We start from the raw sequence: 27,504 nt of genomic DNA, 5'->3' as shown, positions 1-27,504 counted from the left end.
ATGTAAGTATAAATATGAAAAATCTCTGGCTGGAAATAATAACACTCCTTAAGCGTGAGTTAAAAACTTACCGACACTTGAATTAAGATCTCCATTGTCTGAATCTCCTCCATGCTGGTTATTGCTGCCATGGTAGTTGGACATAGCTTCTAACTTGATTTTCTTCACCTTCATTGCTTCAGCGATTGCTGCATTAGTGGCAGCTGCTGCCGCTGCAGCTGCAGCTGTCAAACCTGAAAAGGACAGGAATTATGACATATAAATTAACTACTAACTACTAATTCTAAATACTTCCTACATAAATTACAATTCACAATTACAAAAATTTGCTTCTTTTTATTAATTTTTCCTACATATCTGCCAAATATTACAAGTAAGGGTAAGCCTAGGGTTAGTAAACCATGGGTGCACCCCTCCCATAACAAAAAAAAGCACATACCATACTCTTCCACGTGCATGCATACACACTTACTAACACAAGACATACCTTAGAAGGACTAAATATACTTAAAGGAGAACTTTCGCTACTCTAAAATAAACTACAGTGGGACAGTTGAAAATTGACATTATAACAATAAAGTAATACAATTCTCTTTTATATTTAATAATGCTGTAAATTGACCCTTTAGTTATAGATTGTAAGCTTGCAAGCAGAGCCCTCTTTACCTAATGTATCAGTTTGTCTTAGTTTGTCTATTCTAGTCTTCTCATTCCCCTTCAATATATGTATTGAAAGTAAAATGTAAAAAGTGCTGCGTACATTTTTGGTGCTATAAAAATAAAAGATCATAATAATGGTTTAAATGGTTAAGTAATGTTTTCAGTCATTAAAAAGCTTTATGTAGCACGCAGATGAATTCTGCAAAAGCTAATTTTTTTTATTATTATTTTTAAATGATCAAAAGTAGCCACAGTGAAAAAGTTAAATGTACATTATTTGCTTTTGCCTTAAATGTGTAGTGACATTTTCTGCTTTATATATTTCATGATACGTTTTAATAAGAATGTTTGGAATATATTATCATGCAGAACGGCATGTTTCAGACAACAGACCCGGTGAAACAAGGGATACTATGAGTGTGCTTATGTGGCGCTATTGTGAGACATGCTAAAGTTTTCTTTTAACCCAGAAACTGTTGGTTAAGATCCATCACAGCCTGATACTAACTACTGGCTGATAATATATTTAAAGTTAAGAACAGTGCATACAGTAAAATGTGGGCATGAATGTTAAAAAGTCCAACCCTGTCCACAAGATTTGGTTGAGATGGAGCTAAGCATGGCCTTCTAGCATAAACATGAAAGTAATATTGATAGAGGTGAGATATTTCCAGAAGGATAATTTCATTGCATTAATATTAAAGATCGGTTAGGATATTTCCAGCTGGCCTTCTTCACTGAGACAGACAGCTTTATAAATATCTCATCGGTCTACCATCATAGGCATTTTATTGACAGTTCCCAAAGAACGGTGTTAGCAATTTAAAACGAACCATTACAAAGTGAAAGAAAATCAAACATGTGGCATTAATACGCAGGCTTGGTTCCTAACCATCTGATAGGCAGATGGCATAAAACCGATTCTCCATCTGAAATGAAAGGGGTGCCTCATTTAAAATCTTGTTTGCATTCTAACTGTTAACAGAGCCATATTGACATACACAATACATCATGGCATTATTTGAGCACTCTACTTAGTCTCAATCATAAATGTTTGTTTTAATGTCTGAGAATATGGTTCCATGCTTTGTAAAATCTGTGTCTTTCTGCCATTTCAAATCATGCATTATGCAGTCAGATAAAGTAATATATGCATACATGTTTAGGATGGTTAAATACATCTTCCCAAAGTAAAGTAAAATTATTTGAGCTGGCAAATATGGTTATTCCCTAATGTTACAATTTGATAATAAATATACCTTATACAGTATTTGAAATGGATAAACATGCCACTGATGGTAACATTACTTCTAGAGTTCACAAGAATAAGAGGAACTGGCGCCATCATATCTTGTAGTGTTTGTTTGGTGTTCTGTGTGGAATTGTTTTTTGGAGATAATTTCATAGAACCAATTTTGTGTCCTAAAAAAATCTCCTTTCCTTTCACCTACTGTCTGAACCAATCAGCAACAATTGGCAACATAAGAATCGGTGAGAGTTAACAATGGGGAGGAATAATCATGCAGAAAAACAAGGTACCTAATCATTACTATAGTCATTCTGTTTCTTCTTCTTCTCACTTTGACCCTACAGAATGATCAACAGGCAGTGCTCTATAGCCCTGCCTTGGTGATCATTGTTACTGCGATAGCCAGCGAGATGTGCCATCAGAGATCCCAGCATATCTAGAAATAACTTTTTCAGAGTTTTTGGTTCCGTCAGCATTGGCACTGCAAGAAGACAACTCTTGATCACCAGTACTAAAGTGTAGTGAAGACCTGTTACACTTTATCCACCAGAGAAGAGTGATAGCATTATCTTTTTGTGTACAGGTGGGAGAAACGCCCCTGCTGGTATAAAATACTTATCATATATTATTATCTCCGAAGGGTCATTTGGGCCACTTCTCTTGGGACACACTAGAACACTGCAGTATTACAAATGGTTAAGATGTGACTTAACCTTTCGGCGTAAATACATAACACTGGGTTTGCTAATAAGTGCCATGTGCCACAGTATTAATTTGAGAAGGAATTTAATACCAAAATTTACTCAAGAAATTACCCCAGAAGAGAAACTTCATTTTTCATTTTTATATGTTAACTTCGGAAAATTTGGTGACACCAAAAATAAGAAAAGAGGAAAACGATGCAAACATAGATTTTTGTTTCTAAAGCTTGCTGCTGCCTTATTTAAGAAATCAAAAGCAGTAATATAATACATAAAGAAAATACTTCATTATTACCGGTATTTTAGAGAAACCACTTTTGTTTTTGGCAAGACTCTGCATTGACCAAATCACTCAAAAACTTTTCGGAAAGTTTTGACACTGGGTGACATTTCCCATTCTAGTGAATGAGATGAGATATACCTGAACGCTATATATACAACTTGAATTAACATTTTTACAGCATACAACATCAGTAGATTTCTAAGGAACACTCTGTCTATTGCATTATTCATTTTATGTGCAACCTTGTGCAGGATCATAAATTGTTACTTTATCTAATCAAAGCCGACTTAATAATGCAGAAGGTCAAAGGTTTAATTTTGTGAAGTATTATTTTACACTGGGTTTAGTCAAAAACTACAAGGAGAAAAAAAAAAGGCAAGAAACTGGTAATAAATGATCTTTTATGGCCCCAGGCACTGGCCTAGTTAATAAACTTTCATTGAAGGTTTCTTTCAACTGTTCTGGACAATGAAGTAGAAAAAAAAAATCTTAAATTACAGCCATGTGTGAGTTTTAAAGCACGAGTTCCTTTTATCTCCAAGTCCGCTGTTTACAAAGCAAAAAAAAAAAAAAGATAAATGTAATTTATCTTTGTAATTGTTTCTCCAAACTGAAAAGTTTTGTCTAAAGAAATCCAAGTGAACAATAATTTATCCGCGCCATCTGTCTATGTAGATATCATACATAGTAAATTCAGATACAATCCTCCGAGCACAAATAAATAAAGTGCAGTCATTTGATATTTGTTCATGGAAACCTTGTAAATAATTATATTGCAGCAATACTGTCAGACACCCTTGCATGGCTGCATGCTGGGGACCCAACTACTCCCATAATGCTCTACTGCAGAAGCTCAGTCTGTGGTTAATATCAATCGAAAGATCAGAATATGCATATCCCTGCACATATATAAAACACTTTAGAAGTCAGTTGCCAGTCTTTATTCCCAGGAGTTTCTTTTGATTGCGAGCTCCCCTACCAGCTTATCATAGCTACATAGTAATTTAGGTTCAAAAGAGACACAAGTCTAACAAGTTCAACCTTGCTTTTGATCCTGCAGAACGCAAAAAACCATATTGAGGCGATTTCCAATTTTGCCTCAAAAAGGGGAAACATTCCTTCCTGAATCCAAAATAGAAAACCAATTTCTTGAATATTCTTCATTGCTAAAAAAATCATATAGCCCATGTTTGATGACATCAGTACCGCTATTCTCCTCAAAACATGGTCCAGTTCTGAGACCCATTCTGTAGGCCACAGCATGTAAGAATTGCAAAAAAAAATACTAAGTGGACTTTATTGCTGTACCTGACTTGTTTCAATCAACGGACCTTTATATTGTGGGTCATGTAGAATGCTATTTCAACATGGCAAAGATTGATCTGAAAAGAAGTGCTTAACTTGACATGATGCAGTAACCTTTGTCAAGCAGAGGAATGTTACTGCAGAACCAAAAACACATTCCGGCCAAGGCAAGAGATGCAACGTCACTTAAGGACACTGTATTGTCAATATCATGGCTCAAAGTATCTATTTTAGGGAAACCTGGTAGAGTTCTTCAGTTTAAGGATCTAGGCTAGCCCTATTTCCCTACTGCTTGTATACTGGAGTTCAATTTGCATGGACCTCAATGCTATTACTTACATGCAAATTCTCATTAAGTCTCATTTAACTCCTCCATCTACTTTCTCTGCAGCTCAGCTACAGATTCACATCTGGTCCACAACAGGCACCCAAAATTATAGCCTATGAAATTTCCATTGTAATGTATGCATTGATTGCTATTAGATAGATCCACTTCATATTTGCATAATTAGTATACAGTAGGTACTTATTGCAATTATGTACGTGTCTAAGAATTATTAGAAAATTACTACATATGTATAATATTTGTGGATAGGTAATATACATTTTACCATGTCCGTGGTATCCTGTGAATTATATCGTTATTATATTGTATCACATTGTATGGTTGTTTGCCTAGACATCCATGGGAACTTGCCATGTTTTATCCAGAATTTCCAGGCTGGTTCCCTTGGACTCCAGAATGAAGTTGTCAATCTCCAGAATTTAATTAGGCCCACTCTCCACCCAGGTTCTGGCCATTCCCCTCTACTGCCTGTACTTTTCAAGCCTATTCTCCATCCACGTCCCGCCGTACACAGTCTAACTGTTGCCAGCCCGACTCATCATGTGTGGATACTGCCCCTGCCCTTATCAGAGCCACACTCCTTAATGCCTCCCAAAAGGAGACGGAGAGAGGGAGATCCGGTCGGCCAAACATTGTCCTATGTAGTTATAATGGGGCCTTAGGCAAGCATTCCATTGTGAGCCCACCCAATGGCCCACATAGAGTACCAAGAATAATAGCACTTTACCTTCAATTGAGCTTTTTACCGAGTAAAGTGTACACTACTGTGCCACTTTGGACCCATTGTGTCTGGTTTTGAGGTGCTGGATGCAATATACAAAACAGGAGCTGTATATACCTGAGCTAAGCTCTTACCCAGTGCAGCTACCCCTTTTGCCCTGTCTTACTGGGATATTCACATTAAAGGATTCTAGAGTGCAAATGGCCGTACTTCTAGAACATGTAATAATCAGCTTTTAAAAAGTTACTAATTCAAGGAAAATGGAGGTTTGACTACTTCAAATGTAACATTAAAGTGTTACATTTGAAGTTTAAAGTGTCTTTAAAGTGGGGGTGCGGCCTATATTCGGGGTCTAGCGCCCGACGCCCGGGACATGCAGTCCCGGGTGCCGGGCAGGCAGCGGGGTTAGGATACAGATCCCCCACAGTGGTGCAGGGGACCTGTATCCTGCTCTCCGATACGCTCAGACAGCCTCCCCTGCCAGCACTTTCCACGGGGGGGTGCCGGCACGGGAGGTTGTCTAAGCGCATCGTGCGGACGGTCACCAGCCGCGGCGATGCGGGTAAACAGCCTCCGCTGCTGGCACGTCTGCACGATGTGCTTTAACAATCTCCCTTGCCGGGAATTCCCACGGGCCGGCTGAGTGCTGGCACCGGAAGTTGTATACGCGTATTGCGTAGATGTCCCCCGCCGGCCCCGCAAGACACCCGGGAGTCTGCTCTGGTAAGTCGGGGGGGCAGAGTGGCAGCATATCTCGGGGGGGGGGATAGGGGACAGTGGCAGCATATCTCGGGGGGGACAGTGGCAGCATATCTCGGGGGGGAGGACAGTGGCAGCATATCTCGGGGGGGGAGTGGCAGCATATCTCGGGGGGGGAGACAGAGTGGCAGCATGTTTTCTTGGTGCTTTTTTGAAGAAAAAAACTTTTTCTTTAAAAAAGCACCAAACTTTTAGGGTGCGGCCTATATACGGGGGCGGCCTATATCCGAGCCAATACGGTATATCCTTTCTGTGCGAATACAGATTGCTTGTGAGCTGGTTGTATACATAGGTGTATGATGGTTTAATACCATTAAAATGGCAACAACAAAAAAATAGTCTACGTAATTAATTAATTGGTGTACCTCAAACCTTATCACAGGAAATTAGCAAAAATAGACTAGTTATACTTACATACAGTATGACTGCAATGCACTTATAGAGTAAGTATGTTTTCTCTCTAGAGAGTATATGGTTTCATTATGTTGCAAGGAGTAAAGGCATAATTTAATAACACATAATTCACACGCAAAATCAGCCTTTGCTTTCCAAATGTTTTGACCCTCTGCAAAGTCATCGTAGGTTACCCATTTTCCAATTTCAAGCTAATCATCAGTTTGCAATTTGTAAAATATTATTTGTTACTTATGTAAAGCTATCTTCGTGCGGAAATAATGCCAGATCTTAAAATTACATTGCTGGGAATGGAAACAATTTGATCTTATCCAGTTGCACTGTTCTACTCATTGTATTACAAGATAATGGACATATTGAAATTTCTGGGAACTGAGATGCAAAACAATTTGTGAACCTGGGCATATGATGCAATCAGGCCTTCTAAATATAAACATGTACTGAAAAGAGAGAACGAGCGCAATTTGCATTGAAATAATAAAAAGATGTGCTTGACATTAAGAGCCTGCTGTTGAGTTGCTACACATAAGCCTGCATTATAATATTCTAACAAAAACTACCATTCATCCATTCATATGATAATCTGGCTCATGTTTGACCAATACGTAGCTCCATGGATCTGATTCTGGAATACAGCTCACATTATCCTCAGCTGATAATGGAAGTCGGCATCCAGCAAGAGCTGTAAGGACGTGACAATACATTCTTCAGAACATGGCCTTTGCAATTAGTAATGGTTAAATTAGAAGTTGTTTATCCGCAGAACAATTTCATAGTCATGCCTATGATTGTATTTCCCATAAAACTGATTTGGCACCTGCCAAAACTATTCTAGAGGTGGCAAGTAGTGAAGGAGAATGGTATGTTTTGTTTCTTGCTTGGCCTACTCCTGACGAGGCTCTGAAAATATTCCCTTGACTTCCTTTATATGCAACCCTTGCAAAACCTTTCAGTTTATATTTCTAAGGCTAAGTCAATCAGAGTCCCTTTCCACTTTGCTTTAACGTATATGGTCTGCATTTCAGTCTGGGTCTGATGACTAAGATGACCGTACAAACTATACTTTTCTATATTTATATAAAATATATATATATATATATATATATATATATATATAACAAAATATAAAATTATAAAAAAAAACTATGACTGTAAGGAATATTCATGTAATATTTGTTGCAAAAAGTCACATATATAGAAACTATTATTAATTTCTGTTTCACAAGAGTTATCCTTATGACGTAAAGGCTGGACTAATGGCATTAAATATTCTTCAACACATTGAAAGCAAAGTATTTACAATATGTACAGCACTTCTGATGTCAGCTCAATCTGCCTGTAAATCACACTGGGAACAACAGAAACAAAGGAACTTTATGTAGGTTTCTCCTGCTATTCTGCTTCAAATAAGAACTGAGCACACATTTCTAGATACCGAACGGACAATATAAATATTTCACATACAGAAAAGACTTTAAATGCTTGGTAAGCTTTAATATTACAGCAAAATAACTCCCAAACATAGTTGTGAAAAGCTACCTTTTAACAATGTTACTTGGAGAATGGAACATTGTTAAATGTAAGCATTAGGAGCATCTACGGGTTGATTTTAGCACATACAGCTACTAGATGTGTTTTTATCTTCTCAATCGACAAAAAAAAACATTTGCCGAGTGGTTAAGGTGATTACTGTTTTTCTTCTTATACATGAATAATGGTTTAGGAGACGCTTTAACAATTCTTTTGGGAGAAGAGAGCAGAGCTGTAAATACAGAACTTGGAGGAGTATTGAAAAAAATATTTTCTTACTACAATAATGACATATTTAAGATATCTTTATACATGACTGGTAAATGGCCAAGTAAGAAACTATAAAACAAATAAGGAACGAGAATAATCATTTGCCTATTTCACTAAAAAATTGTACTAAAACAAGTATATCATATAGCTTAACTTTTTTATTTGTTTTTTTTCAGGGGAAGGGTGTACTGTGACTGTAATTATATGTCACAATATGTCAACTTCAAGCTCAATTATGACAAATGTTTTCAAATAATAATCAGGTATATTTTACTGCTCCAAAAGCACAAGTCTTCATATTTTACTCATGGCTTATTATATTTCTGAGATAGATTATTATCAGATTGTCCTCTGTCACCTTGAAACATGGTAACATTTCATTTAAATGTGTTTGTGTTTCTATAAAATACACTTTTTTGCTTAAAGTGCACGTTAAACCAGAGAGTTAAATAATGTTGTGGATTTGAGAAATATTCTTTGGTATCTACCGGGCTTCAAATATGTTTTGAAAGTCATATTGGGCTTGTTTGAAATCAAGACAAGTTAAAATAGTAATAAAAATAATAATAAGTGATCCAACTCTCAGGTCATGTACTCAAGTGACAAGTGCTTACACGCCCAACTTTGTGTACTCGTATAACAAGGACAAATCAGAATGTTACCATCTTTAATTTTAAATCAACACTTGTCTAAGTAGATCAAAGTAAATCTCTGGGCAGCCAACTGAGAACTATTAGGTTCGACTAAGCAAAACTAGTGTAAATGTGTCTAGATCCCCTTGATACAAACAAAAACTGAAATACAACTTTTTCATTTAAAAACCCCACATCATCATACGTATCGACGGTTTTGAATACATATACGGCTGTCTGTAAAAGTAGGAAAGGAAGCATTAGGGGAAAGCGAAAACAATAGTTTAGCGGTGCCAGGACTGAAGGGGTTATTTCTGAAACCCTTTTTTTCTGTGTGCCAGCGTTGCAAGGGTTAATCTTAAAACTCCTTTGTGTTTTGTTACAATGTTTTTTTTAACATTTTCCTTCAGTAATTGAATTCTGTGAAGTTTGCCAGCAACTTGCTAGAATGTATCCATGAAAAGTACAGGAGGTCTTATGAAAATTCACTTGTCAGGGCTTCATGCCAGAATTCTGTCAGTCTTTATTGGTGAAACTATCTTGTACTGTACAGGAATACATTGTAGCAAGTTGCTGGCAAACATCCTAGAAATCAATCATAGGGTAGGGGGGGATGCAAAAACTAAAACAGTAAAAAAAAAAAGGGGTTTAACCCCTTAAGGACAATGGGCGGTCCCTAAACCCATTGAAAACAATGCATTTTGTCATTACGGGGTTAAGAATAACTCTTGAAATGCTGGCACGGTAAAATGGTGGTTTCATTTTTTACCTATTTAATTTGTCATATTAATTAAGTCCAAGCTAGCCCTGCACTTATACTATTTTGTATTGTATGCCGGCACATTATATTGCATCTGTCAATGAAAGAGTTAAACTGCATTCAGACTCCATTGCACGTGTGCTGTGTGTTTTTACATTTTAGGCTAGGTGGAAAAAGTATCAAGTTAAGACTTACTTAAATGTACCCTTCTTCCATTTGTATTGTATAGGTGAGAATATTTTAATTGTACCCTTCTTTAGCCCTGGTGGTCTTATTTTAACAAGTGTTAAACCTGTTTAGATGGTGATCGAATGACTAGCCATACATTTTACATCTCCATTAAATTCAAATAAGGCTTAAAAAGGTCGTTAAATTAGACCCATTAACCTCAAAACAGCTAATTTATTTTATTTAGTATTTTTTTATATACAGTATACTGTATGTAGAGATATTTATCTTATTTTATCTATTTTATCTAGAATTTTAACACGTTTCGAAATTCCCCCAGTCACTGCTGAAGTAATTACATAGCACACAAATTCTAATGGTTCAGTCCCTAACCCATACTTGTTTTTTCCCCCCATGGAAAGAAATCTTATGAAGCAAAAAAAGTGGCTGTGGGAATCCAAAAGGAAGAAAAAAACATACACTATAAAATATAATTAAAAATTGTGGAGGCTGCATATGACAAGAATAACCATAAAAAGCAGACACAAACCAGCTGGCTGTTAACAACTTTTGAGTTATAAAAATATTAAACCTGCTGTAAAGCATTATGTTCAATTTAAATAACCACAAAGCAGGCATTAGGCTTCTTTGCTGAGGTTTTTGGAAACATTTTATGGCAACATAAAGTTTTTAGAAAAGATAGATGAGGGATTTAGCTCATAAACCAATTTCCCAATTTGGATTGCATTTCAGCAGATTAGCATTCAGTGACTACATTCCGTTTTTTAATAAGCGGCACTGCAGCTTTGTTATTCATACTGGATTTGTAAAGTATCATGACGCTATTAGACTGTAAGCCTTTTTTTTACACCTGGGCATCCACTTATCCAGTTTAAAATCAAACTAACTTACAGGAACATATATGCCAAATGACAGATGCCCAAACCAGTAATATTTTTACTCATCTGTAATAATTAAACAGCTTACCCACCTTTATATTTCTTATATAGTCATAGGCCTAGGTGATATAGCAATATTGGCTCAACTTTGTTGATGATCTTCAATCCATTTCAAGATGATATTGTTTATTTTATATTTTTTTTCTTGAACATATTTTTATTTTTTTATTTTATATTTTTGGTTTCTTGAACCTATTTTTATTTTCTTCTTGGGAATAATACAGTATACAGTAATTGACAAAATCCTGGTTTTATTCTTTTTGTTCCAATAAATTTCCTTTATTTGCAGGTCTGGAGGCTGCCATTGTTGTCAGTCATGTGATATTTTTGGGTGACTTTACCTGCTGAAACACCACACTGAGCTGATGCTTTATGGCAAAGTCCATTCCTCCATTGACTTGTATTACTCTGTGTATCCATCTGGGTGATTAGTACTGAGCTATTCTATTGTTTGCCTGTTGTCTAGAAGTTTGGGCTAAGATAACAGAGCTAGAACATATATAAATGGTGAACATGCAGCTGTTTGAAAGCATTATATTATTCGAAAACAAGATCAGCACAATATTCTTGAAACGTTGTTTTATTACAGTACTAATAATAGAATAAAACGGTGTTCGTTTCCCATTTAAACAAGGTTTGACAAAATTAACATTTGATATGCGGCATTTAGTGTGGATTGTAGGATTTTCATATATTTCTCTCGAATGTGAGAATTCTGTCTCGTTTACATTTTTATTTAGCATTTCAAATGTGCGTTTGCAGAGCTTTATAGATTTCATGTCTCATAGATGTACCACTCTAATAATGCTTTGCTTCTTATATTCATATAAATCAGCATCATTTAGAAAGAAAACCCATTATTCAAACACATTGTTAAAAGAAAAGGTTTATATTTTTTTTAAGCATGTCCTCCCAAAAAAAGATGAAAGCGTATTGAAAAAAAAAAAAAAAAAACTAAAGTCAAATGACGCAGACAGAATTTACAAGACTCACATAGACCGCTGCAGGGGAATTCAAACAAACAAAATAAAATAAAATCAATGTTACAGTGAGTGAAGTTTTGATGTATACATGTTGGCAGCTTACACTGCCAAAAGCACTGAATGAGTTTTGCCATTTTAAAATTTCCTTGATTCAGTGCACTGCCTCATGTGGGGCATTTTATGCCTGATTTATAGTTAATCGAGTCACCTGCTTAATGTTAAGGAGGGTCACAGGGCTATAGATTGGTGGCGATCTTAAAGCGTACAACTCGTTCCGTCTGGATATTATTTTTTCTTTGTGCTGCTGAAAAGGTTCGCATGTAAATTAATAAGCTATTTCTCTACTGTGAAGTGAATTAGCCATCCAGAAGGAGTGGTAGAGGATAGAGTGGCAATAAAATTAAAGCACAGGAACACAAAAACAAGTAAAAAACCTTTAACCCCTTTTTTTGGTTATTGGACTTTGTCTTATATTCTGGATTGCCTTATGTCTGTCCCGTGATAGTTAATTGCTTTCTCTGCACCACTTCTGCTGGAAGAATGCTCCACTTATCTACCATCCTCTCAAACATGATGCATGTGTGGGAAAGACATAAGGCTAGGCATCACAAATATGACCAAAGACCAAACAAGGTGCAGAAGTGGATTGGGCAGACTAGATGGGTGATGTGATTCCTACCCGAGATAACACGGGATATGGGTGATTTATAATGTGGTTTTATAATGTCAATTCCCACTTGGAGGTATTGCAAACCAGACCTAAATGTTTATAAAGCATTACTAAGCATAGCCTAGCTATTGTGTTATTACTTGTGTTCTATGCACGTCCTAATATATTTTATATAAAAGTCAATAATACATGCATTGAAAGGGTATGACAGACTAAGACAAGCTGGTAAGCTTACAATATAATGTGTACTGATGATGATTCTGCAATATTCTTTTTTTTTCATTTTCCAATGCCCTTTATTTCTCTTCTAGTACTGAAATGGTTAGGATGAGAGCAAATTACTGCTAACACTGGTCTTCCTAGTATATATATATATATATATATATATATATATATATATATATGCAATATCTCTTCATGTGCTTTCATGAAAGCTAAAGGGCTGTTTATAATAGGTGCATTAACAGCGATGTAAATAAGTAAAGCCGAGCTCTGAGCGATTGCTGTTTTAGGATTGATAGGCATCAGCATTCACGGCAACATGAGCTGTCCAAATGTATTTTTTTCTGGAACATTAAATGTCACCCATTGGAGCTGGAATACAAAAATGTTTCTAATCAAAGGACAAGTCTGCACAAATATCTAACGGTGACATGAGTAATTGTCCTCAACCGATGTGCAGCTGGAATAATTGCTATTTTACACTGCTAGTGAAATCTGAATACATGCTCTTCCCCCCATAAAATGCTTGTTATTGTTTATTTTAGGATTCCAAATATCACAAAGGACCATAACAGTGAAACAATATATGGGCTTAAATGTAATTAAAAGATATTCTATAAAATCTATATTGCTTTCAGTGCAACAAACTATTGTGCCAAACTATTAATGTAAAACAAAAGATAGCATCCTGATTTGGTTTACATTGTTGTTTGTTTTCTATCGTATGCTTTACAGGAACATTATGGAACATGGCAAGCACCTTATAGCCAAAGCTCGGAACTCTCAGGGATAGACCCGGAGTGTCAGGGTCACTTTTCTCCTTGTCCTGGTGGGGTGGTGGAGGGAGGGCGATGTTTAGTCATGCCCACTCTCACTCACTTTCTCTCCTACTCAAGAGTGGGTCTAGACTTGCCCCTTATGTATGGCTAGGCTTACCTATGCAGCTTACCAGCTCCTCCTATACTGCTGGCTATCTTCCCCCCACAAGAAGCAGCTGCCCCCCGAAGAGAGAGAGCTCTGGGTAGCCAGCCCTGGATATACTCTCCTATAAACTAAAATCATAATACATAAACCTCCTAGAACACACTGCTAACTTACAAATTGAGTACAGAAAAGTACTAGACTTGGTAGATTATGCAATAATATTTACATCTGCATTTTGTGCTGTAGGATATAATTAATAGAAGACAAAAGTCCCAAATTTGCCAGGACAGTCTTGAAATTCATTTTTCCTGGTCCCTTTACACATTGATTTGTATTTTTTTCTTTGTCAGTTAAACCCTCTTAAATATATTTAAAAAAAATCAAATTCTGACACACATTACTCTTTTTTTCAGACAAGATAATTCATCTTTATGTCATGTGTATCTACACATTAATGTTAAAAATACTATTACAATCCTAAATAAATTTAAGAACACTAAGTTGTACTTTTTTCCTGCTTTAAGTGTTAATAGAATTTTAGAGCTAAATAATGTTCTCTTACCGAACTGTAATAAAAACAGTAAAAATATACAATGATAACAAATGTAATTGATGTTGCAGAAAATAATAAATTTTTTAATCTTTTTTTTTTTTCTTCTTCTTCGGTGGTTTATAAAACATAACCGAGACCCATTTGGAATATTATTTATTAATGTTTGATGTTTCAGTAGCACAACAGTTTTCCTTTTGATTAGTATCCAGGAAGGAAGCCACAGCATGCTTTTGAAATGTGGCTTACATATGTCATATTTTTAGAACATATCCCCATTACAAATGACCGTACTTATCTAAATCATGCAACGAGAGATGGACTTGTCGTTAGTTGTGGTGTAATTCTGTTACACACAAAGCAATTTGACCACAATGAAGTTATTTTCTGCATCTAGTAGTAAACAATGGCAAATGTATTTCTCATCAGTGGAAAGAAATAAAACAATAGGCATGAAATACAATCCCCTGACAAATAATGCAAGTTCGTCCAAAAGGAAACCATCTTGAGCCCTTTGTAGAATTTATTAAATGTAGGGAAACGTATGCCAAGTATCACCATTCCTGCTTAACACGTACACGACATTTCAGACGTTATACTGCAAACATAAATGTGCGTTTGGATGGAAAGGTGATTATTTTTGTACACTTTCAGACACATTATTTTTGAACTACAAGAATAGGGATTATAATGAGATATACTGAGCCTTCATGTATTTATCTCTGAATTATTTGTAAAATTACCAACATAAAAAAAAGTTGACAAAAAGTTGAGTTTTATTTCATTTTATTCCAAAAAAACTTCCTGGACCTGGAGGCTACCCTTGTCAGTCATGTGATATTTTGGGTGACTTTCACAGCTCAAATGCCGCAATGAGCTGGTTCTTTATTATTATGCTAATGAAGTTTTGTTTGTACAATGAAATCTTTTCTATCATAGACTTTCATTAGTCAGAGTTACCGACTGGGTGATTGAGACACAGCCATTCGTTTGTTTATCACAGCAGTAAGGCGTACGGACATTTGTCTTGTAGATTGTGTTAAGATAACATAGCAAGAACACATAAAATGACTAATATGTCGCCGACTAGAACTATTCTAGGATGCAAAAACTAGAACATTTTGGGGGGGGAAGCACAATACCTTTGAAAACTTATTTTTATCTGATACTAGTAATAAAATTAGAGGTGGTTTCTCTAAGGATGTCAAGTTTTCACTAGTAGCATATTGTAATTAGTTATGGGGCCACTATACACGTAGTTACTTTAGGTGTCCATTAACACCAGGGGTTCTGGGGTCTTTAAGAGGCACAACGAGTCATTTGATTACAAGAATTGGCGGGTTGAAACATGATTCGCCATTAAAGGTTTAGACTTTAGCAGTGTCTCAGCGTCAGCTCATTTACAAATCTGTTACAAATATCCATTATTGAACTACATTACTGAAATGTTATTGAACTCAAATGTACAAATCTGCCATATCTCATATACCTAGCACATTATTGATTACATCATTTTCTCATCAAATTAGCCATTTGGAATATTTTTCAAAGAAATCACCTTAACGATAAAAAATAAAAAATCAATGGCCCATAAGATTTTGAATTGCTGAATTAGTCTTAAAGGTCACATGGATCGCACAGTGGGACTGATAACCTGCCTGATGAGAAAAAAAATCTAATCTCTGACTCAAATCGAAGTATGTCTAAAATATATCTATTTACACAATAGAAAAAAAAAATGTATATATGATTTACATTTGGTTTTGAAATGAGATATTTTCTCATTGCTGACATATCTTCACCAGAGATAGATTTCATGTAGTTCTCCAGATTTTCTTGAATTACAATTTGGAGCAAAGTCCTTTGGCACCTGGGAGAAACTTGTAGTTCTATACCACCTTTCAGGACATATGTTGCCGTTTATATTTAGGCCAAAAGTTTCTAAAATACGTATATATATCTCCTATACAGATTTCTACTGTATCAATTAAAATTAGTATTTTGATTGTAAAATTATAAATATATATATAATATATAAAATATTTAATATATATATTAAAAAAGGGGTGCACTTAATAGGATTAAGCTGCCCTATGCATATAGAAAAAATCATTTGGAAAGTACGTGGTGGTACAGTAATTTTTATTTTATTTTCAAACTGCATATTGTGTATAAAAATGTCTGGTCATATTATAAAAAAAAATATGAACTCAAAGTATTATTTGAATGTGCAGTATATATTGCATACTTTTGAAATGTTAAGAAAAGTTCAGATTAGATATTTCAGTTGTAATTGTCAGAAAGATGAGGAAACAGGTTCACATTGTACTTGTTTTCAAAATAATTTCCTGAACTTTAAATGAGAAACACGCTGCTGAAAAATAAAACAGGAAGTGGAGAGCAAAGGAAATATGCTTTCCCCAACATTATAGAAAACTTTAATATTATTTAAACCAGGAATTCTTTAAAATGCCCAAAGAATGCCCATAATATAAAGGAAGAACAGTCTACTAAACAGGGCCGGCCCAAGACTTAATGCCGCCTGGGGCAAAGTTTAAAATGCCGCCGCCCCCCCCCCCGATGCCGGGGGGGGCAGCATTTTAAACTTCGCCCCCCCGGCATCGCCCCCCCCCCGTTTAAAGGTACTTACCTTTAAACAGTCCTGCGGCGAGTCTCCCTGCTCTGCAACGTCTGGAACGGTGCCGGCTTGTAATGCTGAGCGCCGGAAATTGACGTCACTTCCGGCGCTCTGCATTACAAGCCAGCACTGAACAGGGAGACTCGCTGCAGAGGAGAGAGAGAGAGGGGGGCGCCGAGCGGGTAAGCGAAAACCACTCGGCGCCCCTCTCTCTCCTCCGCTTTGAAAAAAAAAAAAAGAGCGCTTGGGGCGGCAAAGTGCCGCCCCTTCAAAAGTGCCGCCTGGGGCAATTGCCCCATTCGGCTCCATTGTAGGGCCGGCCCTGCTACTAAATAGAACGCATATTGAAGAATTAAGTAGTAATCAGTTCATTGAAAAATATATACTGGTTTCACTTTGGTTACAGACTACATTAACTGCATGAAATGTGTTTCAAAGGCGTTTTTAACTTTTATTCATTTAGTCTCGTCTCTACCATTACACCTAAGAGTTAATGTAATGGCCAACGAGGCAGGGCTTTATTGAAATCTATTACATATTATCATTTTCTCTTGTTGATATACATATTATTGTGTCTTTTACGGCTGCATGATACTGTGATACACTCATACCCAGCAAAACCTCGGATCTCACAGTAGCAAGAGACATCAGGGAAAAGAAGAAGGATGCCTATGGCATTTGGTGTCCAATGAGCCTACCAGGGCTGAAGAGCCAGAATCTCAGGGCCATACAGTTTGGCGTTGACTCATTGATGCTCTATATGCATCTCATGGCACCTGAGCCTCCCAATTAGTGCTTTTATTACCATTGTGTCATGGTTGATATCCCTACTTGATTCTAGGTGACTCAATTAAGGGCATCTTTAAATAATGACAAGTCAGGTTTTCCATGAGGACCAGGACTAGAGTCATTTGGCAAATTTTCATTATGGCCTATTAAAAGGTTAATATTTAAAGAGTCTCGGTAAGTTTAAAGAGGGACATTTATTATGTATGCTAAAGTAATATCAGCTTTTTCTGGGGATTATTAGGATTATATATAACATCCAGTCCTGCCAATAATTCTTTGGCTTATAGTTGTACCTGTTGGTGGTATCATCCCAGGAGACATTAGGCCCGGCACAGTGTGTGGCATGATATGTGGATTATCTGGAGAAGTCACGCTCTGCGTTCTTTTAGGGGGCCTGCCCGGTCTGGAGCTGAAAGAAGAGAAACATACATTAAACAGAAGCCGCTGACTTAAACATCGTTTGGAAGTTGTTTCAAGTAGTAACATGGACTGTAAATAAATTTGTTTCAAGGACGGTTGCTTTTGCAGTTAGATGTAATAGACTTCCATCACTAATTAGATTACTTGCTGAATTCATTTTCCTCATTGAAGATCAGCCGCTCTTGATGCATAATTCATAGCCTGTACCTCGTTACCTGCTTCTTCATATTAATATCTATACACAGTTTGAATTGCCTCGTTTGCATATGCTAAAGTTCTGCATGCAGCCTTCAGCGTGAAAATTATGCACTAACTTGTAATAATTATTACAGTCAGCCTGCTATTGATTTATGAGACTTTTAAAAACCAAATATGTGTAGTACTTGTAATGAATGATATTTTAAGGTTCTTCAGGAAATTAAAAGGCAATGGCTGCCTAAGGAAATGTTCTGCTTGTTTGATTTAATACTACAGTTAGCTGGGAGGTGGAATGAAAGAGTGATTCAAACCTATAGCACATTTTTCGATGATATGTTTTATTACTTTGCACTGCTAGCCTGATATCTAGATGATAGATGACAATACATATCTAACGTGTGAAAAGGTCTTAGTATTTCTTTATTCTTTGTCATTTAAAGATTAGTCAAGTTATCACTTAACCCCTTCTTCTTTTATGCCGTCCTGCTCATGTATAGCCAAAGCCGTAGTTTTAAACCAAGATTGTATTTCAGGGCAGTAGCGGAACAACTGCAATATATTATAGTTCAAAGAAAATATCTGATACATGAACTATTTCTGATGATTCTCATTTCCGCAAGCATATACATAACACAGTTTATAAGAAGAACATATATGTTTATGTATATTTTTATACAGAATATCATGGGTAGCATTCTAGCAGTGCTCATTTCATCCTTTTGCAGTTTTATAGAAATACAAGAAAAAAAATGCTACAAATATATACATCATATTCTCTTGAAATGGAAAACAAAATGCCAGCAAGCGTTCATATGATAGATGTATTGGAATTCACGTAAAAAATGTGCACACGCATATCCATACTGGTGATCCTTCAGAGTTTTCACCAGTGTGTCATGGTATTTATCCGAGTTTCGGGATCTCACAAACATTAGCAGACACTATAGAGCTGATTTGCTGATATTACTACTAAGTCTTCAATAAAGGTGACTTCATTCAAAATATATTTACCTCTTGAGAAAGTTATGCTTTCCATAAGGACTATTAGAACCATTGCCGCCAATAGTAAATTACTACAATAAAATCTATTGGACTATAGTACATTGGAAACATATGGTAACATGGAAACATAGACAGTGATGGCAGATGAGAGCCATTTGGTCCATCTAGTCTGCCCATTTTTCCTTACTTAGACCTTAATCAGCCCTTAGTCTTGGTTAAGATTCAGGATAACCATATGCCTATCACATGCATGTTTAAATACCCTTGCTGTATAAGCCTCTACCACTTCTGATGCGAGGATGTTACATTTATTTATAATCCTCTCTGTAAAGTAGAAATACAACCCATTCTGTAAAGTGTTAGTATTTCAAGAGTTTCAGGATCAGCCAATTTCTCAGTTCACATACATTATATACAGATATCAGATTCAATTGTAAATCTACAATTGTGAACTGATATACCAAATGGCAAGCATGTTTTAAAAAAATGGTGGTTAACATGCTGATTTATAAACTGTTCAGTGTTTGTGGTGTTTGAACTCTTGGATTACAATTCTTCACACACACTTATATATCTCACGAGAGAGGAGAATACTTTGTTCTATGTGTCTTTGGCTATGAGAAAGCGTACTACAAGCTCCACTAAAAACAAATATCACTAGGCAGTAGCTAAATGCTTAGACTGTTACAGGAACAAAACAGGTTCATGCAAGCAATCTTTTAATCTGTCAGAAATGGAACATCGCAAAAGAACCATAGATCTTTAATAGCTTTCAGCTAGTGATATAACCATAGGCGACTTGTAAGACTTAAGTTGTAAACACAAGTATCACTAAAACATAACATCAGGTTAATAATACCAGATTTTTTTGTTACTCTTTTCAAACCTTTTAAAAATATCACAATACAAAATCACAATAAGTGAAGCGCAGTATATTATAACCAATATTAACCAACACCTTACAGTGAAATAGTGCTGCAAAAAGGTACGTATTACACTATATATCGTTCTTTTTTGTTTTATTTTTATGACCCTTTGGATACGTATTGTGTATTCTCTATCCAGATGGGTATTTATATGTTTTTTACCACTTGATTGATGTATTGGTTCACGTACATTTTTTTTTTTGGGTGTGCAGACCTTTTTTTTTATTTGTGATCTTCAATATATCACACAATGGAAGAAACCTCCAGTATAAATTCAGCAAGAAATAACGTTGTATACACTAAAAGACCCTCAACCATCAATTAATGAAATCATTTTGATGTAGCACCTACCCAGGTGCACGAGTGTAGGTATATGTGCAAACATAATAGGTCTGAATAGTATAAAGAAGTGTCAATTAATAAATGGCAACTCAAATTTATGGATAGCCAGAAATAATTTTGTTAACTATCATCAATAAGTGCATCAATTTTCATTTATCTATTGCTCAAAATGTTTCTTATGTTACTGCTCCTACTGCATCATTATCTCTTATTATTATTATTATTTTTATTGTTATCATTATTATTTATTGTTTTCTATCTAAGCCTTTTCTTAATCTTCTGTATCCCTTCCTCTGTCATGCCTGTTTCATACACATTAACTATCCCTTCAACTCTCTAAGCATAGATAAATACCTGCATATGCCCCTACCAACATTTCAGGTGTCCAAATCAGACTCATTGTTTTTTGAGCATTGCTGAAATATCTACATATCTAACCCTCCTGGCCACCTTGGGGTGCACATCTTCAATACACTGTGAGGTGACCACATGGGAGCTCTACTGATTTCACATCAGAAGATCACCCAACCAACCCATTATCCCCTAATGTTCACAAAAGCAGGGCCATGAGGCAGCTTTTATATTCCTATATCTTATTAGATATAGATATAGTAGCCCAAAAGACTACCCAATAAAAACCAGAAAGTATGCATATATGAGGTCCAAAACAAATCATTAATATTTCTTATGAATTGTCTTTTTTTTGTGATGTATAAACAGATATGTGAATGTCCTTCAGCCAGGAACTGAAGCAAAATGGGAGTATATCGTTTATTTTAAGTGCATATAGATTAAGAATAGTGTTTTCTAACAGTATATATTTTCACTTTATATAACTTGAAAAAGACAGTCTAAAAAAATAATCTTCGCTTTACCAAAGAATGTTAATGGGTGATACAGATGAAATTCTAAATATTACAAAAACAAAGAACAGCTTTAAGTTGCAAATATAGAGCTGCCTGTCATAGGAGGGTTATTACATGGAATGTTTAGAGATTATCTTTTCCTTCTGTTCTATCCTTTGATTCCAATGGCTATTTTTATTCAAGCAACACACAGTAGGAATGTTGTATGCGTACTTGATTGAAGCCGTATCCTAAAACTGTCCAGCTGACAAAGAGTAATATTTCATCAATAAATGCCATTATGTTTTCTTTGTGAAAAGAAATGAGAGTACAATAACAAAGAAAGCAATTGTTCAACCTATGGAACATTTGAAGGTGTTGAGCTATAGGGAGAATATATCTACAGAAACGTAAAGGCTGCAATAGGATTCCACTCCTGTGAGATTAATTAATAATAAAATTAATAATAAAAGCATTTTATAGCTGTACCAAACTATACTTACATATCCACTAATTAATATATTATCATTCTAACAGACAAGTACACAAATATAAACATTTATGGCTATCTAACACATTAAATTTAACACTGGATTGTTAACAAAACTGTGCAGAACTTTCAACGGATTATTGATAATATTGTGTGAGTTTAAAAAAAAATAGTCACACATAGTAAAGATAGTAGATGGTAAATCTAAATGAATGTACTAAAATTAAATATCAGATTATGTATTAATGTAATAACACAGTTGTAGCCTTTCTAAAGTTTAGTGATATGGACAGACACCATAATGGGTTAATGCAAACAAAGAGGTCTAAATGGCTTTATAAGGAGCAAGTGGATCTAGCTGAAACGGATATTATTTTATTCCTGTAGTTATTGTACCCCATCATTAAAATATTTAGCTTAATGTAAGCCAAAAAAGATGACATTACGCAATCACTGCACACATGGATATTATCAGACACATACGCACTGGATGTCATTATACCAGACTATTTATTCGGAATATTTATTTCTTACTTCAATCTTGTTTCCTCTAGTTGTTTTTTAGCATCTTTTTGCAATAATGACAAATTATTTCTTGTTTAGATGTCTATTTTTGGATCTGTTCACTATCCACAAATTGCACAATCGCTGTTGATTGACTGAGCGTACACTTATGAGTTATGTAAAAACATAGAATTTGACGGCAGATAAGCACTTTTCGGCCCATCTGTTCTTTTCTGGTGTATATGGTATTAATAATTTTGTAACAACGTATATGAGAAAGAATAAACTGTAAGTGCCTCAACAGTCCATTTCATATGCTCAGTTTGACAGCAGATAAAAACCATTCAGCCTATCTTGTCTGCCCCAATTTTCTTGCTGTAAATACTTAAACGTTACCTGGCCCTTGTTTCTTGTGTTATTTTCAGGATAACCATTTGCCTATTCCATGCATGTTTAAATTCCCTGACTGTACCTCTACCAGTTCTGCCGGGAGGCTGTATCCACCAGGCAAATAAATCGTCCTTACAACTTATAGGCTAAGCACCTGAGCACCGGTTACATATAATAAAAACAGGTTGCAGCCTCACTGAAGAATTACAAATTCTGGACAGGTGAAGCTGTTATTACTAAAAAAAAAAAAAAAAAAAAATTGTAAAAAAAGTTATTTCTTTACGCCTCATATAATATAATCTAACTTTACATTACTGTGTTCTTTACATGTACAGAAATTCATGTTCAGACATACTTAATTTAAAGGCATGATTAATCTATTAAGTTTTAACTTTTTTTATTGACTTAGTAACAAATAGAAAACTCAATGGCTTATGGGATCAAATACATCAAAGATAAACATTTAGCCTAATGACATCAACAGTCAACTAAGAACATCTGTGTTTTCCTTTAGAAGTGATCAGAGGATACTCCTTTGTTTACACTAAGGATAATCACAAGGTTTGTATTTCTGTATTCAATTTAAAGGGGAAAACCATAAAACCTCCAGAGCCCAGGGCAACAATATGTTCTTAATGCAGGATTTCTCCTATTTTATGTTTGTAGCCATGGTAAAACAATAGAATTGAACTTTCCCTGACCCTTTCTCCTTTAATGGCCTAGGTCCTATGTCGACCAAGTTAGAAGCTGATGTTATCACACCAACTGCTGCTAATGCAATCAATTTTTTCTGAAACTGTATCGGCTCCTTAAAGAGCAAGCTTAACACATGTGGTTACTTAATAACTGTATCCCGCGTACCTACTGATATCATATGCACATCCTGTGTTCATAATTGTGTTTACATATACAAGTTACAAAAACAGTTACGTTACTTTCAAGTTATATTTTGTATTGTAATTCTGTTTTCTTTGGTAATTTTGAAGGAAGAGTTTAAAACGTCTTTCATTTGTCAAAATCACAAAATATTAATATATATAGGACATAAGGTTAAATGTATAGCGGCTATCACAAACACCCCTATTTATAACTGGGTGGGCTGGAGTCCACGGTTCCTACTTCCTAGTATCTTAGCTGTGCAGTGGTGCTTGTTGATGTCATAACGCAAGGTTCTAGGTCTCCACTTATATGGCCAAGAACACAACAGAGACTTGTGTCAATGGGGAACAGATTTCCCTGCCCCCCCCTCTTAGATACTAACAAAAAGGGTTTATAGGGAGTTCAACAACTGCTGGGACAGATACATCCCCTACTACTCCTATAGGGATTCTAGAATATATCATTGAAGTACGTAGTCTTTCTAATGGATGTTTGACACCATAGTGTCTCAAATGGCATATGGCATTCTTGTTCAAAAACAGACTAATGAACATCAGCTGATAAAAAATGTGCCTGCAGGATACACACAACCACATGCTTCTCTTTTACATGTACTGTAGCATGTGGATGCATGAATCCAGTAGACGGCTGCACTCTAAAAAATGGAATATCAATAAAGGTACATGGAAAGTGCCATCAGGCACTGGCCCGCCAGGCATATGTCTGTTGTGCCCTATGGCTAGTCCATCCACACTGACACCCAAGCCTTGTTACAGACACGTTCTTCACTTTGCCCACTCCTGCAAACCAATGTAACAAAATTTAACAATGCATCCAATGTGTTCATATATGGTATGACCCTGTATATAATATTATTAATAATAATAATTATTATTATAATCTAAAAGGTATATCACACATTTTAATAAATAGAAATTACAGTTAATCACTGCCAAGGTACAATATTAGGAGAAAGGATAACAATGCATTATCATGGGATCCATAATTGAGTTTATTACAAAGTCAGGGTATTTATATGCTTTGTTGCCTAAGGCTAGAAATACATTACATAAAGAATTAGCTCACACACCTAAGGGGTTGTGGTTCACAGAGAAACCTTATGAACTTACAAATGTACAATAATATCTGATATGAATGATTTATCTAGGTATTATTAGTATTGTATCAGATTTACAAATTATACATTTATACGTGCTTTGGATTTTGAGTAAGCACATTAAATTATACGGTATATCAATTTTGTTCAACTATTTAATGTTCAGTTATTGTAACATAGGAATGTAGACTCAATTACATTATGTAATAAAACAGAATATATGGGTTTTTAGTCAGGCTCAGGGAACATAATAAGCCCAACTAGGCTATATATGGCTACATCTGACCCACTTAGACAACAACAGTAACATATCACCAGTCTTTACGATAGTCTTTTGGACTCAGATTCTTCCATCTTTGCTCCCCAGATTTACTCAGAATGTTTGTGGGTATTAGTGTAGCACAGTGTTCTCGAGCCATACAAGTCTCTAGAAGTACAATAATTAGTTTAGAAACTGGGTTTGTATACTTTTAAGAAGCTTTCTTAGTTTCACTTCTACATTCCATCTGTCCATCTTTGGCCATTTTGGATGTTGGGGGGTGGGCAGTAAATGTAATTCTCAAGCAAATATTATGTGACCCTCATTGTCACACAGTGGCATAACTACAGGGATCATGGTGGTTGCAACAGGGCCTATCCTTTAGGAGGGCCGGCCAACAATGAAAACATTGTTGGTTTTTTTTTGTTGTTGGTTTTTTTAACTTTATTTAGCATCCTCCATGTTAAATAAAGTTAAAAAAAACTTTATTTAACATGGAGGTTGTTAAATAAAGTTAAAAAAACCAACAACAAAAAAAAACAACAATGTTTTCATTTAGGTGCAGAGGGGGGGCGGCGGCAGCAGCAGCAGCAGCAGCAGCGGCGGAGGACCCTGCGGCGGCGGCGGAGGACCCCGCGGCGGCGGCGGCAGCGGCGGAGGACCCCGTGGCGGCTACGGAGGAGGACCCCGCGGCGGCGGCGCCAGCAGCGCCGGCGGGGGAGGACCCGGCGGCGGCGGCGCCCCCTGGAGTGTGGCGCCCTGTGCGGTCGCACAGGTCGCACACCCCAAAGGCCGGCCCTGAGTGTGTATAATTTGTGCAAGTGCGTTTACTTATGTGTCCCAGGGTGTATGTTGGAAGGGGACGGAGAGCAAGGGGCAAAGAAGACATAGACAAGCTGTTTGAAGCAATGGTGGCACAGATAAGGTGTTTAGGGGCACTGACAAGCTGGAGCAAAGATGGCACAGACAGGCTGTTTGGCGGTTAGGATGGCACTGAGAAGCTCCTTGGGGCAAAGGCACTCACAAGCTGTTTATATACACCTACATGCTTCCTCTATAAATTGTCTTGAATTGAACATATCGCCTTCAACTAGACCACATTTTTTCTTGTGCAATATAATCATACCTGGGAACCTTCCCAGCAACCTGGAGCTTTCCCTCTTCATAGGAAGTGTTTTGGCAATGGGGTGGGGCTAGCCATAAGTGAGCCTAGTTAGTCATGCAATAGGAAGGGCAGGGCTGACCCAAGACAGCTTAGATATTTATTGGGGAGTTGGAGGGGAATTGGGAAGGGGAGTGGGCATTGCTAGACACTGCTCCCATACCTGGAGAAAGAGCAGCGTCACCCGGAGGCTCCAGGTAAAATCTGGAACAGTACACTTTTTTTACACAACTTAATCAAGAAAAGGTTCCAATGGCAATTGCTCAGAATATAAAAGTCAAAACTGTAATTGGCTTAGATACTCTGGCAATGCATTAGCCCATAAATATATATATGCACAGAGTTCACACAAATATACAAGTGAAGTGCTGCAGAGTCTGTTGTGATATATAAATAAATAATAATATTAATAATATTTCTGGGAATTACACTACAAAAGTGTTAAATTCATTAATGATGGCGGTACATCACCTTTAAAAAATACATGCTTTTAGGCAACATTGACAAAGCTGAAAAATAATATAACTGAAAATAACTGGAGTTACATTTATTCACAAACATACAAATCAAACTAGTGCAGTGAATTGGTTTATTCCATGTAGGTTTGTGCACAAAACTGTCAATCAAAAGGCATAAAATATTAAGTCGTCATTGCCCTTTAAAATCCTTTCAAGTAGAATTTTCTAATTGTTCCTTCACTTTATCTCCCTGTACCAGTAAGTAAATAAATTAACAAAATAGCTTTTATCGCACAGAATAACCTTTTAACTGAGGGATTATCTCTGGTTTATTTTTCATTTCTTTCACTGCAGATAGCAGTTCATGCCTCATTGATTAGTTTGCAGAGGTGGTGACCAGAAATGAAAACAAGGTCTCTATGAAATTGCTAGGACCCATAAAAATCAAGAGAAAAAAAATAAAGTGCAGGAAAAAACGCACCAGGCTTCTACAAGTTATGTATTCAAAATGTAGTTTTCAAGAACCTGCGAGTCAAGGGTCGCAAAAGGTTCATTTATTTCAGTCAGTATGTGCCGGGAAGCAATTCCAATGTACCACACTGTAGGGTCATCTGTTTGATTTGTTTCATATTTACTCTCCATAGTCTTGCATTTTCAGATAGTGCCAAAGGGCCTAACTCCCATAATTCCCTGCAATACTCCTATACGGTGATGAAAGCAGTCAGAATTTTGCATCACGGCTTAAATGAAGTCATGTTTTATAATCAATATATAACTACATCACAATAGATTTATTTTTCTACCTTTCTATTATTTTATTTTATTTACATAGTACAGTCTTAGTTGCAAAGTAGCAACTGCACAAATGAAAAAGAAGAACACTACAATAAATACAAAAGAAATGGGAAGGGAAAAAGAGGTTAAAATCACAAGAGCTCATACGGGAGCTCGTATTATTAAAGCAGATAACAACCAACGA

The 27,504-nt window shown here is 36.1% G+C and overlaps 1 protein-coding gene across 4 annotated transcripts in view; it reads right to left on the bottom strand.

The window, feature by feature from the left end:
• The window catches only part of DACH1 (dachshund family transcription factor 1), a 166,244-nt gene that overhangs the window by 75,498 nt on the left and 63,242 nt on the right, over positions 1-27,504 (bottom strand). For all 4 annotated transcript variants that reach the window (XM_053455410.1, XM_053455411.1, XM_053455412.1 and 1 more), the window contains exons 2-3: positions 17,827-17,942; positions 72-233 (exon numbers count right to left, since the gene is read on the bottom strand). In XM_053455410.1, coding sequence (XP_053311385.1) covers positions 72-233; positions 17,827-17,942 — 278 coding nt within the window. The remainder of the gene's footprint in view (positions 1-71; positions 234-17,826; positions 17,943-27,504) is intronic.

Source organism: Spea bombifrons, chromosome 2 (assembly GCF_027358695.1).
Source record: "Spea bombifrons isolate aSpeBom1 chromosome 2, aSpeBom1.2.pri, whole genome shotgun sequence".
In the NCBI taxonomy this organism is placed as follows: domain Eukaryota; kingdom Metazoa; phylum Chordata; class Amphibia; order Anura; family Pelobatidae; genus Spea; species Spea bombifrons.
This window is presented reverse-complemented; position numbering and strand designations above follow the sequence as displayed.